General features: G+C 36.7%; 1 protein-coding gene across 3 annotated transcripts in view; it reads left to right on the top strand.

Moving 5' to 3' along the window:
- Window positions 1-14,598, top strand: part of SLC38A6 (solute carrier family 38 member 6) — a 65,423-nt gene that overhangs the window by 9,992 nt on the left and 40,833 nt on the right. For all 3 annotated transcript variants that reach the window (XM_004370925.2, XM_023726260.1, XM_023726259.1), the window contains exon 4: window positions 12,947-12,999. In XM_004370925.2, coding sequence (XP_004370982.1) covers window positions 12,947-12,999 — 53 coding nt within the window. The remainder of the gene's footprint in view (window positions 1-12,946; window positions 13,000-14,598) is intronic.

A 14,598-nucleotide genomic window follows, 5' to 3' on the forward strand; every position in this document is an offset into this window, starting at 1 on the left:
AAAAAAAAAAAAAAAAAACTTCTGCTTAGCCTTTTAGTGCCTCAACTTAATATAAATGGATAACCAGATATCACCAGACATTTGAGGAAAACCTTTAACATGAAAGGTACATACTAAAACAACCATAAACAAACAAATAAGAAAAGAAAGAAATGAACTCAGAGGAAAAAAGGAAACAAATAATGCCGGGACCAGATGAAAACGTTTTTAAAAAAAAATCTGTATTTAATAGTCTCAGAGCTAAAAGAAGATATTACATACTGAAACAAGAGCAAGTCATAAAATGGGTACATTCAGGGAACACAAGAGTACTAGAAATTGAAAATAAAATTAAAACTAATTTAGTAGTTGACTTGAAAGAGGTAAAGAAATTTCCTAGAAAGAGAGAGGAAAAAAAAAGACAAAGAGCTTGGAAATAGAAGAGAAAATTAGAGATTAGTCCAGCAGGTCCAACACAGGAATTCCACAAAGAGAAGAGATGAAAGAGATGGTAAAAGAAATTAGCAGCAAAATAATACAAAGTTTCTGTAACTGAAGGTAGTTAGTTTCCAGATGGAAAGAGTCTTCTTAGTATCCAGTACTAAGTACTTACTTAGTATCTGTCATGGATTGAATTGTGTCCCCCAAAAAATGTGTGTAGCAACTTGGCTAGGTCATGGTTCCCAGGATTGTATGATTTTGTGTTATGTGATTTCCTTATGTGTTGTAAACTCTGTCACTATGATGAGATTATACGTGATCTCCTTATGTGTTGTAAATTCTATCACTGTGATGAGGTTATCCTGATGAAGTTGACAAGATTAGATAGTGTCTTAATGCAGTCTCTTTTGAGATATAAAATAGAGAAGCAAGCAGAGACACATGGGAACCTCATACCACCAAGAAAGCAGTGCCGGGAGCAGAGCGTGTCCTTTGGACCTGAGGTTCCTGCGCTGAGATGCTCCCAGACCAAAGGAGGACTGATGCATCACAAGGACCTTCCTCCAGAGATGACAGAGAGAAACAGCTTTTTCCTGGAGCTGACACCCTGAATTTGGACTTGTAGTCTACTGGACTGTGAGAGAATAAACTTCTCTTCGCTAAATCCATCCACTTGTGGTATTTCTGTTGGAACAGCACCAGATGACTGAGACAGTATCCAGTAGTTGTCAAAGAGCTCACATTAAAGCACATCATTGTGAAAAATCAGAAACCAAGTTATAAAGAAAATGTTCAAAAAACTTTCAGAGAGGAGAAACAAAACAAAAGAAAGTCTCATACAAAGAATCGAGAATCATAATGGCATAGGATTTCTCAGAAGCTATACTGTAAATTAGAAGACTACAAGTCAATTTTCAAAATTCTTGTGGAAAATGATTTTAATATAGAATTCTATGCCCAGGCAAACTATCACTTATGTGTGGAGGTGGAATAATGACGTTTTCATACATGCAGAGTCTCAAAAAATTATTTCCCATGCATCCTTTCTTAGTGAGCAATGGAGGATACCCTTTACCAAAGTTAGGGGAGGTCCTTGCCTCATGTAAAATACATTCACCCCATCATATCATCCCAGAAGTGTTAAATCCACTTCAAGTCCAGATTCCATCCTAGGACAAAATTCCTGTTCATCTGTGAACCTGTGAAATCTAGAATACAAGTTATGTGGTGGAACAGGCACAAGGTAGACATTTCCATTACAAATGGGAGAAATTGGAAGGAAAGAAGGAATAACGGGCACCAAGCAAGTCAAAAACCTAGTAGAACAATTTACATTAGCTCTCAAGGCTTGAAAATAATCCTCTGTTGTCTGAAACCATCTAGATAGTGGCCCTGCCCCCCAGACTCTGGGTGTTGGCCATGCTCTTTATTCTGGTTGGAGTCCCCTAGGCCCCAGCCTTCAGCTACGCCTTCTGGGCCCACTGGGACTGCAACTCTGCTTCCTTGGCTTTGGGTGGCCCCATTCTCCTAGTCCACCTGAGTGGCGACCCTACCCCCTTATCCCTGGCAGGCCCTGTTCTTCTGCCCCTTGGGCATGGCAGCCTGCCCCCTCAGCTTTGGACAGCAGGTCTGGCCCCATCCCCCTGGCACTCATGAACGGTAGCACCACACTCTCGGTACCAAATTTCTGTCTCAGTTACCCAGTGCTGCTATAGCAGAAATACCACAAGTGGATGGCTTAAAAAAACAGAAATTTATTCTCTCACAGTTTAGGAGGCTAGAATACTGAGTTCAGGGCATCAGCTCTAAGGGAAGGCTTTCTCCGTCTGTCAACTCTGGGGGAAGGTCCTTGTCTCCTTTAAACATCTGTGGGCCTGGCATCCCTTGGAGATCTCCATGTGTCTTGGCATCAGTCTTCCTCTATGTCTAGGAGGTTCTCAGTGCAGGGACCCTGGGTCCGAAGGATGTGGTATACTCCAGGCTCTTCTTTCTTGGTAGTACTGAGGTCCCTCTCTCTCTCTCTCTGAGTAAGGGTATTGCATCCCACCCTAATCCTCTTTAATATAACTTAATCTTGCCTCACTGACCACAGGCAGAGAGAAGGATTTACAACACATAGGAAAATTACATCAGATCACAAAATGGAGGAAAACCAGACAATACTGGGAACCATGGCCTAGCCAAGTTGACACATATTTTGGGGGCATACAGTTCAATCCATGACAGGAAATAACAAAGAAACAGGGAATCTAGCACAGGGAAGAAGCAAAAGGAACTCCCGAGACAACTGCAGCAGATCTAAGAGCGACCTCTAGATTGGAGTACTTTTCACAAAGGCACAGTCAGCTCTCCAGGTCATGCTTGCCCTCAGGATTGTGTTCAGGATGGAAACCCTTTTCTTATTCCTCTACTGGCAGGAGGTGCCCTTCTAATTTGTATATCTGGCTCTAATTTGCACAAACAGTACCTGATTCTTAAACAAAAGTTTAAGAATAAAATAGTGAGGGATTGAACCAAGACAGTAACAGGGAAATAAAAGAAAGAAATAGGTTAAGAAACTGGGGGAGTAAGAATTGAGAAGACCTGGTGACTGACAGAATGTGGGGAGTTTCTTCTCAGTGTGGAAAGAGATGCCTGGGATATCTCATAGATTTCTAGCTTGGTCCACTGGGTTATTAATGGAGATAGCAACACAGTAGGAGGAGTTGGTTAGAAATAAAAAAGAGTTCAGTTTTGGACAAGCAGACTTAGTAGTATATCTAGTTAGACAACTCCTAGAACTGAAATCCAGAATGAAGGTTCATTCATTCGTTCAGTACTCTTATCCATTGATAAATAAGAATAAATTCCTTCCCTGGGAGACAAATACATAAACAAGTAATTTATAATGTAGTGTGATAAGTATAACATTTTAAACATGTACAAAGTACAGTGATAGCTCAGAGGAGGGAGTGGGTTGTCCTGTCTGAGTTGGGGGTGCGGGTCAATAAATATTCCTGGGGGACTGAACTGAAAATGATTTTGTTTAGCAAGCAAGGCAAGAGAGAATGTTCCAACGTGTGCAGATGCACAGAGGCATATACAACATATTGTACTCAAGGTACCAAAAATAATTTACTATTATTAGTGCATAAGGTACAAAGGAGAAAATGAAACTGGAGAGGTAGACTAGTGTCAGATCCTAAGGAACTTAGAGTTTTTGCTGAGGCAATGAGAAGCCACTGAAAGAGTAGATAATGGGGATCTGCTGGGTCCAAAGATAATCTTGGTCTTTTTTAGAGCCCACTGAGAAAGAGAACCTAGTCCCCATCTTCCTCTTCCTAAAGCCAGATTACAATTCTTTAATGAGGATTTTTAGTTTCTAGCAATGATAAGGGAATAAGGAATAAAATCTTTCCTTTGTGTTCCCCATTTTGTTCTTTTACTTAAATTCTATGATGCAGTGATTCTCAACTCTATTAATCCCAATACCCTCTTTTTATAACAAATATTTTCTAAATTCTTCCTTTCCTATCCTGAAATGAAATGCTCCTCCCCCTCCCCAAATATCTATGTCCAAATCCCTGGAACCTGTGAATGTTACCTTATATGGCAAAAAAAGAACTTTGCAGATATGATTAAATTAAGGATCTTTAAATGGGGAGATTATCCTGGATTATTTGGGTGGGCTCTGAATGCAATCACATGTGTCATGGAGAGAGATCATGGACAAAAGAGGAGAAGCCAATGTGACCATGGAGGTAGAAATTAGAATGATGTGGCCACAAGCCAAGAAATGCCAGCAGCCACCAGAAGCTGGAAGAGGTAAGGAATGAATTCTCCCCTGGAGTTTCCAGTAAGAGCACAACCCTCCCAAACACCTTGATTTTGGCCCAGTGAAACTAATTCTGAACATCTGACCTCCAGAACTGTGAGAGAAGAATTTTCTATTGTTTTAAGCCACCAAGTGTGTGATAATTTGTTAGAGCACTCACAGGAAGCTGATACACCACCTATACATAATATAATGCCACAACATTAAAATAAAGGAGAAACAAAGTAAATACTGTGGGTGATGAGATTTTCCTAAATACCAGACGGTTTTTGGCAAAGTTGAAAACAAAACAGTTGTAGTATTTCCTAGGACTTCACAGGAGTAGGAACAAGCAACATGGTAATTGCATTCCTGGAAAATTTAGTGTATATTCAAACCACTAAACAATTGTTTTCTCAGCATCTGTCATATGCTTGACACAGAGAATATTTAATACAGGTTATATACATGTGTGGTGAATAAATGGATGGATTAGAGTTGCAGAGGAATTACATCTTCTCAGTTCCAGAATCAGCTTGCAAGGCAAAAATTACGTCTAGTCAAAATTCCCTTTGAAAACTGGTTATATAGCTTATAAAATAGAGTTTAATATCTATATGCTGTGTTGGACACTGATGTACCATCCATTCTCAATTTTTTGTTTTTGTCCAGCATTGGTCTGGCACCATATGAAGAATGTGGATTGCTTTAGGGGTCATGATGAATCCCATGGTGAATCCCATTCAGCACTACAAGATGCTTTTACTGTGAGAGGCACACAGCAACTGAAATGGACTGAAAGACAATAGATTCATAATTCTAATCTCAAATCTCATTTTGCTTATTGTTTGGAATAGCAGTCAGCTGTCCAAATTATTTATATTTCATTTTTACCTCTTTTTCTCCTTTTGATTACTGAGCATAGTTCATTAGACCCACAATTAAGTGGGCCAATTATGTGAATCCATCTTCAGTGGGTTAGTGTGGTGTTTTTTTTTTCTGTCTTTTTTTAATTTCATTTTAGTGTTGTACTTTAAATGAAAGTTTACGATTACAGTTAGTCTCTCATACAAAAATTTATACATACATTGTTATGTGACCCTAATTACTCTCCCTGTACTGTGACAGCACACTACTCCTTTCCACCCCTGCTTCCCGTGTCCATTCAGCCAGCTCCTGACCCTGTCTGCCTTCTTATCTCACCTCTGAACAGGAGCTCCCCATTTAGTCTCATGTATCTACTTGAGCTAAGAAGCATAGTCTTCACGAGTATCATTTTATGTCCCATAGTCCAGTCTAATCTTTGTCTGAAGAGTTGGCCTCGGGAATGGTTTTAGTTTGGGGTTGACAGAGATTCCAGGGGCCATGCTTTCTGGGGTTCCTCCAGTCTCAGTCAGACCATTAAGTCTGGTCTTTTCACTAGAATTTGACTTCTGCTCCCACTTTTCTCCTGCTCCAGCAGGTACTCTCTGTTGTGTTCCCTGTCAGGGCAGTCATTGGTGGTAGCTGGCACCATCTAGTTCTTCTGGTCTCAGGTTGATGAAGTCTCTGGTTTATGTGGCCCTTTCTGTCTCTTGCGCTAATACTTTCCTTGTGTCTTTGGTGTTCTTCACTCTTCTTTACTCCAGGTGGATTGGGACCAACTGATGCATCTTAGATGGCTGCTCGCTAGCTTTTAAGACCGCAGACGCCACTCACCAAAGTAGGATGGAGAACATTTTCTTAATAAACTTTGTTATGCCAGTTGACCTAGATGTCCCCTGAAATTATGGTCCCCAGGCCCCTGCCCATGCTACTCTGTCCCTCGAAGTGTTTGGTTGTATTCAGGAAACCTCTTAGCTTTGGTTTAGTCCAGTTGTGCTAGTGTGTGTTGGTAGTGTGTTGTCCTTCCCTTCACCTAAGATAATTCTTGTCTACTATCTAGTTAGTGAATACCCCTCTCCCTCCCTCCCTACCCTCGTAACCATCAAAGAATGTTTTCTTCTGTGTTTAAACCTTTTCTTGAGTTCTTATAATAGTGATCTTATACACTATTTGTCCTTTTGTGACTGACTAAATTTCACTCAGCATAATGCCTTCCAGATTCCTTCATGTTGTAAGATGTTTCACAGATTCTTCATTGTTCTTTATCATTGCATAATATTCCCTTGTGTGAATATACCATAATTTGTTTATCCATTCGTCCGTTGATGGGCACCTATGTTGTTTCCATCTTTTTGCTATCGTGAACAGAGCTGCAGTGAACATGGGTGTGCATATATCTATCCATGTGACGGCTCATTTCTCTAGGATATATTCCAAGGAGCGGGATTGCTGGATCATATGGTACTTCTATTTCTAGTTTTTTAAGGAAGCGCCAAATCAATTTCCAAAGTAGTTGTGCCATTTTACATTCCCACCAACAGTGTATAAGTGTTCCAGTCTCTCCACAACCTCTCCAACATTTATTACTTTGTATTTTTTGGATTAATGCTAGCCTCATTGGGGTGAGATGGTATCTCATTGTAGTTTTGATTTGCATTTCTCTAATGGCTAATGATTGTGAGCATTTCCTCATGTGTCTGTTAGCCACCTGAATGTCTTCTTTGGCAAAGTGCCTGTTCATATACTTTGCCCATTTTTTAATTGGGTTGTTTGTCTTTTTGTTGTTGAGGTTTTGCAGTATCTTATAGATTTTAGAAGATTACTGTTTTTGTTTCATCCTTTTTGCTAATGAATGGTTCAAAGCCGGGGCTGATTTTTCTACCCCAGTAGCATTTGGCAATGTCTGGAGACATTTTTGGTTGTCACATGGGCAGGGCAGGGGGGGACAGTCGTGAGGTATTTCTGGAATCTAATATACAGAGGCCAGTAATGCGGTCAAACAGCCTACAATGTACAGGACAGCCCCCCACAACAAAGAACTATCCAGGCCAAATGTCAATAGCATCAAGGTTGAGAAACCCTGGGCTAGATTGTGTATATGCCCTACTCGTGTAATAATTCCTTCTCAGTATTTGCCTTGATGTTAGGGTAAGCAGGCCCTGTAGCAGAAGCTGAATTTTTTTGTTACTGAGTTCCAGGGAAGGATGTATATAAGTCTGATAAGGTTGAAACATATTTTAACATTAACCTTCCCTTTTGTTTTTATCAAAAGTAATACATGCATAGGGCCACACCCACACAAAAGTAATATATCCATATGCATATTGTCACACACAGATGTGTGCACTGCGTGTCTATATACACAAGAATGCAGAGAGACTTAGAGCAGTTCCCAACCCATTCTTTCCCACTTCTAGTTCCATTTCCCAGATTTATCAACATTTAAAGCACTTCCCCCACCCCTTTTGGTGGTTACCTTCCTAAGTTTAAATAATATTCTTATACAGTTGTTTATTGATTTAAGAGATTATCTGTTGACACTTCATTATAAAAGGTGAGTATTTAGCTGAGGTACACTGGTGCCTTCACTTGTCACTTTTAATTTTCATTATTTCATATAAAATAGTTCTTTCATTGATTATTTTGTAACTCTAAATAATTTAAGTCTTTATTTTTTTGTTCCACCAACTTTGTTGTTGTTGTTAGGTGCCGTTGAGTCACTTCTAACTCATAGCAACCCCATGTACAACAGAACAAAATGTCTCTCAGTCCTGCGCTATCCTCACAATCATTGCTATGTTTGAGCCCACTGTTGCAGCCACTGTGTCAGTCCATCTTGTTGAAGGTCTTCCTCTTTTTCGATGACCCTCTACTTTACCAAACATGATGTCTTTCTCCAGGGACTAGTCGCTCCTGATAACATGTCCAAAGTACGTGAGACAAGTCTCTCCATCCTTGCTTCTAAGTAGCATTCTGGCTGTACTTCTTCCAAGACAGATTTGTTCATTCTTCTGGCAGCCCATGATCTATTCAATATTCTTCACTAACACCAACTTTAGACTGTATCTTTTGACTCCCTGCTATTTTAGATGATATTAGTGCTCCTATTCTTTCTTCCAAGGAGCCCGGGTGGTGCAAGGTTAAGTGCTCGGATGGTAACCAAAAAGTTGGTAGTCCAAACCCACCCAGCAGCTTTGAAGGAGAAAGAACCGGTGATCTGCTCCCGTAAAGATTACAGCCAAGAAAACCCTATGAGGCAGTTCTGCTATGTCAAGTGGGGTCAAAATCAATTTAACAACATCCAGCAACAACATAAATGCTTTCTTTCACCTATCCTCTCCCCTTCTATTTCCCATAGCCTGTCTTCTGTACCTTTGCATTGTCAAGGTTGACAATATTTGCTTTCTGTTTTGTCATCATATTTAAGTTTTTCATGTTTTCTCTACAGGTTGAGTCTACCAGTTGAGTAGCATTTGACTCTATGAATAATTGTTCACTGCAGAACCAACTATTGTATTGGGATCCTTCTCTGTGCGTTTAGTATCATAACCTCTGTGCCTCTTGAAAGGAAAATACTCCTCTGTTTTCTTTTATTGTATCAGATGCCCTAAAACTATGCCACATTTGGTTGGTAAACTGATGTCTAAATACATATCAAGAAAGATCAGCAGTAGCAATAAAATTGCATAGTTAACACTCTTAAAGAATGACCTTCATGGACCTATTTGGGAGAAAAAAGTGAGAGGAAAATGATGGAAAACACAAGAAGGAAAAGAATTTAAAATAATAAGGGTACATTCAAAATGGTCAACTTTCTGAGAGTTGAACTGTATTTGAATAACTTACGTCCCCCTGTCCAGATCCAAAGATAATATTGCTGCTGCTGAAGCTTGGGCTTTGTACTGTGCCCAGAGTTTATTAATTGTCCTATTTCATTGAGGAAAAAATGCAAAGCAGACAGAACGCTGGAGTAACTAGCTGGAAATATTCCACTACTTCATGGAAAGCAGCTTTCCAAATGATTCCTGTGGAGACCAAACTCTTGGTCTAGCCAAAATAGCACTAAAATGTGCCTTGATGGTACATTAAAGAAGGAATTTCCCCCAATTTACTTGATTAAGATTTACAACCTTTCTGCTCCCTCAAACCATAGCACTGATTTTCTTTAATATCAACATACAGTTTCCTAGAAAAGATTGCTAACGGTTGCTTTCAGTTACTTATTTAAGGAGGGTTATGCCAGATACTGCTTGTATGAATTCCTGTAAAAGAATGAAATTAATTTTGTAAGTTTCATAATTAATGTTGTTCCTGTTCTGTGAGAATATGCTATTAATGTGACTTATCACTTCTTATTTTGGTATCTCTTAAAAAAACTCTTACTTTATAAATAAAACATTAAAACAATCATATAAAAGGGCAGAAATATATCTTCTATTGTTAGATCAAGCAATACTTCAATTACTTAACACCAGAGAAAATTAAAATTGCAGCTTAAATGAAACCTACAAGCTATATAGTGGAGGGAATGGAATTGTTCAAGTAATATGATATTTAAAAGAGAAGTTCCATTACCACCATTATATTCATTATGGAATATTTTAAAAAGACCACCCCTCTCCCCAAAAAAGAAGGGGGAAGGAAAAGAAAAAGAAGACTAAACAATAATTGTTATCTATAATTCATTACATTTTATTGTGTTTTGTTTTGCTTTTGAATCATATTGTCCATATAACTTTGAATCCTATTTTTATGTAAAATAATATTGCCGTTTTCCATGTTATTATGAACATAGTTTTTAATGGCTACATATTATTCTATCAAGTGTACCTACCATAATTTACTTAACTACTTTCTCATTGTTGAGCACTTAGGTTAGTTCTGTTTTCTCAATGTAAATAATGTCATGATGAGTATCTTTGCATATAATGATTTTTCTGATTTTAGACTTACTTCCTAAGATACAAGTTCCCCAGGTCAAAGGTTTAAAGGCTGATTGTTCAAATTGCATTCCAAAAAGTCAATACCAATTTACACTATTGCTAGTATTTTAAGAAATTGCCCAAATGACAGAAAAGAACTTTAAATGTATTTCAGTGGTGATTTTTGTAGTTATGTGTCAGGATGATCCAGAAAACTGTTAAAGAGTGAATATGTGGAGATAAAGCATTTGACTGACTTAACACATTTTATTTGAGTAAAGCTCAGTGTTAAGCCAAAGCCTTTAAATTTATATTCATGATGTCTCAAACATAGAAAAGTGCTTCTAATTTTTGCAATATAAAGGTAGTATGAGGACAGTGACAGAACTGAATGACTAGCCAGACACGCTGACTTAAAAGATGTAGCTAGGAGTTGAGCTCTGTACTCAGTCTGCATTGAAAAGTCTAAAGCTTTTTCACTCTCAGTTTGAGAGTTTGCCTTATTTAGAGCTATTTTTACAAAACTAGAAAATAATAGACTCAGAGAGTGAGTTTGACATTGCTAAGATGTATGCTACTATTGTCAGAAATTGCAATTAGAATTGTCTTTTATTCAAAACTGTCTTTAATTAAGCTGCTAGTTTGGTTATGTTTTCTGGAACAATAAAGGTTATATTTTGTTTTTTTAAATTAAGAATAAATGTTTAATGTATTTAAATTTAGATGATTGAAATATTTCTTTTTGGAATCTTTCTATGTTATGATTTTTGTTCATGGTAAAGGTATTTGCTTTTCACTTTTACTTGTTTTCTGCTGTTTAAAATGAAACAAACCAGAATTAAACTTTTTTGTTAAGTATTATCTTGATAAGGCGCCCTGCTGGTACAGTGGTTAAGTGCTCCACTGCTAACTGAAAGGTCAGTGGTTCAAACCCAGCATCTGCTCTATGGGAGAAATTTTCGATGTGGCAATCTGCTTCCGTAAAGATTTACAGCCTTTGAAATGCTATGGGGCAGTTCTATTCTGTCCTGTAGAGTGGCTGTGATTCAGAAATGACTTGACGGCAGTAGGTTATTGTCTTTTTAATTTGTTCACTGACTGAGAAACTAAGGCAAAATTGATCATTTTTAAACGCAGGTATTTGGTATATTCTCATATGTAAGGCTGAAGAAAAAGTGTCTTTGCTTTAAATTCTTAGAAGGGAAGTTTTTGTTTTGTTTTTTTCCTGAAGAATAGAAACATTTAACCATAATATAAAAGAGGGTTGCTTAAAATGAAAACAAACAGTGATATTTCTTTAAACTCATGCCTCATAATGACAGATCATAGACCTGGAGACTTGCTTCATGTAACATAATATATAACAAAATCACATTCTCAGTGTGTTTGTACATATGTGTATACACACACTACCAAGACTTTGGAATGATGATATAAGAAATTGTGCCCCTGTATAACATTATCACTTAATTCTGTTTAGGAGTATTAAAATAAACTAGTAAAGATTTACTTATTAAAATTATTAATTTTTGAGATGTCATTCACTTTAGAGTATGTGTATTTGAAAAAAAGAAAAATTTAGGTATTTAACATAGAAGGAAAAAATTTCAGTTCTTAGTTTTGTAACTCTGCTTTTTAATTTTATGTTCTAAAATATATCTAAAATCTATACCTATAAGCTTATTACTGTAAGCACTATAAGGGTAAGCACTTTTCAAACCACAGGATTATACAGATGTTTTTACTACTGTTGTTTTTTTTACCAGTGGTATTGCTGGTTAGAACATGAAGCTAAATGGGCTAAGGACACAATTTAGTTCTTTTATGAGCCATTTAATTTTCATCTTTTTTGTGATTATATTTCTTGAACAGGTGAGATGAAATGTAATTTAATACTCTTTTATGATGAAAAAAATACATGCCCTACTAATTGTGGGATGAAAGTATTGCTTCTATCATGAACATTATCATCATCCTACTTAGCCTGGAAAAATGATTGTCTCTGAATTACATATCCAGGTTTTAGAAACCATTGCCAATGAAAATTTACATTTGAATAACGTGGTATGCAAGTACTGTTTAACGAGGGGTGGGGTTGATCTTGAGTAATTGTTGTATTTAAATCGGTGCAATCTGTGTGGTTGTTAGACAGCCTTAGAATTGAAAACAATTCTAAGAGGGCTGTGTCTTCATGGAACATGTCTTCAAGTTTCCCAAGAAAGTGATCACTTTTGCTTTAAATTTAGTCTGACCATAAGGCAATTGTTCCTAACTTAACGACCTAAATGACTAGGCATTTGCAAAACTAATAAAAGAAGTGTTTGCACTACTTTAGTAGTTCAGACTGCCTAAGAGAAATCACAAATGTATCCATGATTAGCCCTCACAGGTTAACTTAAAAATAGATACAGAGAGATGTCAGATTGGTAGATGGTTGCTAATACGTTAATTCTGTTTGTTGACACTGGTTACCTTATAGTCATCAGAAATCTTTGTTTAATAAAACAGAAAATAATTATTAATATATGCAGTTGAGAGACAAAATCTTTCAGAATATGAGATATATTAGAGAACCATATTAAAAAGAATCCTTGGTTATTTAAAAAGAATGAAAACCATTACTACTGCATAAAAATAAAGACTTATGTTCTACAAAGACATCTGAAAATCATAAGCACTCTGGGTTATAATTTGGGGTGAAAGTTAAAGATTTGTTGCAGAAAATTATCAAAGATTTTTATATAATACCCAATTAAGTAAAATCTTTCTTGCTGTTGGCTTTATTGGTGAGTGTTATGGAGAATTTTCTTTTCTCTTGCTGTGTCTAGTCCTGGTTGGCCTGGTCATGAGAACGATACTTAGTTTGTAGTAGTGGAATAATTTCCCTTTAAGACCTGGCACTCAAATAGTTTTGTGTAAAAGTAAAAATTATAATTTCTTTTAACAGCTGTGACATCTTATGAAGACCTTGGACTCTTTGCATTTGGATTACCTGGAAAGGTATTTTTTTTTTCTCCTCATTGTGTCTAAAACCCAAATAGGCTTTTTTTCCCCTTCTGTTTCAAGTTTCAAGGTACAAATATATAGAGAAAAAAATCAGAATAAAAGGAAGGTAGAGTGAAAAATGGCGAAGTGATGGGAGCAGAAAGAGGAAGAAATCTCTGTATGTACATGCCCTTCCTAAAAACACATTAATAAATTTAATTCAGCACTTAAATCTTTTAGTATATTTCACCCTATTGAAGGAGAGCAATGACTTGAATAATTTTAAACCAGTAACAATAGCCTATTTTGAATTTTTCTTATTAACTTTAATTATATTCTCTGAGCCAATCTTCATAAAGAAAGAAGAAGTGGCCTAGGATTAAAATTATAGCATGACTATTTCTAAAACTGGTAATTAGGAGATAATTTCATTTAAGAACCCAACAGTGCTAAGAGATTATCTAGCTATCCCCTCAATTCTAGTTGAGGAAGTTAAGGCCCAGAGAAATTATCCACAGTTTGTCTGCAGTTTGTTCTGCTTGTCCACAGTTACAGAAAGCCAGTACCAGATTCTAGGACTCCAGACTCTAAATCTGTTGCTTTTCCTACTCAGAATAAGAGAAATAACACAATATTTATTGGGCACTCATTTGCAATGGGCGTATTGAACTAAGGTGGTAAAAACACTATCTTCACAGTCAGGTAATCAGAAATTAAGCATTATCGTTAGTGCTGTGATTCTTTTTTATTTCTGAAGAACAATTATACTTCTAAAACTCATATTCATTTTGATTCCAAACAGGAACTTGTTCTTTTTGTTTGTAAATCTGTTGTTTGTATTTTGTTTTTAATCTAAAAGGATACTGTATTTGTAGATGGCTAAACTAACTCCTAAGAATTTTGTCCGGGAGGAAAAAGATATAGCTAGATAATGAGGAAAAAAATCTGTATTTACATTCAAATTAATATTATTTTTGAAGTACAAAAGTAAATATTTCTATTTTATACCATGTAGATCTCATGGCTTGGACCTTAATAACCTGAAGCCTGAACAAAACAAAGTATATGTTATTTGAGGGTAAACAGTTTAATCATCGTTGCTAACAATTTCTGGTTTCTTTAAGATCAGCATGTTTGGTAAAATCAGTGGTCAGTTTCCTGCATCTAGTTCAACCAAGGAGGAAGAAAAAAATATATCAGAAAATTCTTACATGACTCTTAAGTATTATCACTGTCATCATTGTTATTTCACATTAGTATGCCCTCTGAATTCATTGTATAACAATAAAGCCTTAAAGAAGAGTGTGGATTGTTGAAAGTCCCCATTTCCTAAAACTCTAGAGTAGTTGCATTATCATTTTCATGTATGCACCCGGTTCTTAGCAGGCAGGTACACTAGACAGAGCAAACTCTGAATCAGGAGTTTGTTGTTGTTTGTTGCTTGCTTGCTTGTTTTGTATTTCCTCCTCACTTCCACATTGGATTGAAACTTCTATTTTCTTTTTTCCAAATATTATATGGATACGATATATGATATTGATAACATTGTTCTGAGAATCAAAGAGATATTTTTGAAGTGTTTTGTAGTTCTTACGGAAGATATTTAAAAGTCCA

Source organism: Trichechus manatus, unplaced genomic scaffold (genome assembly GCF_000243295.1).
Source record: "Trichechus manatus latirostris isolate Lorelei unplaced genomic scaffold, TriManLat1.0 scaffold00010, whole genome shotgun sequence".
Taxonomy (NCBI): Eukaryota; Metazoa; Chordata; class Mammalia; order Sirenia; family Trichechidae; genus Trichechus; species Trichechus manatus.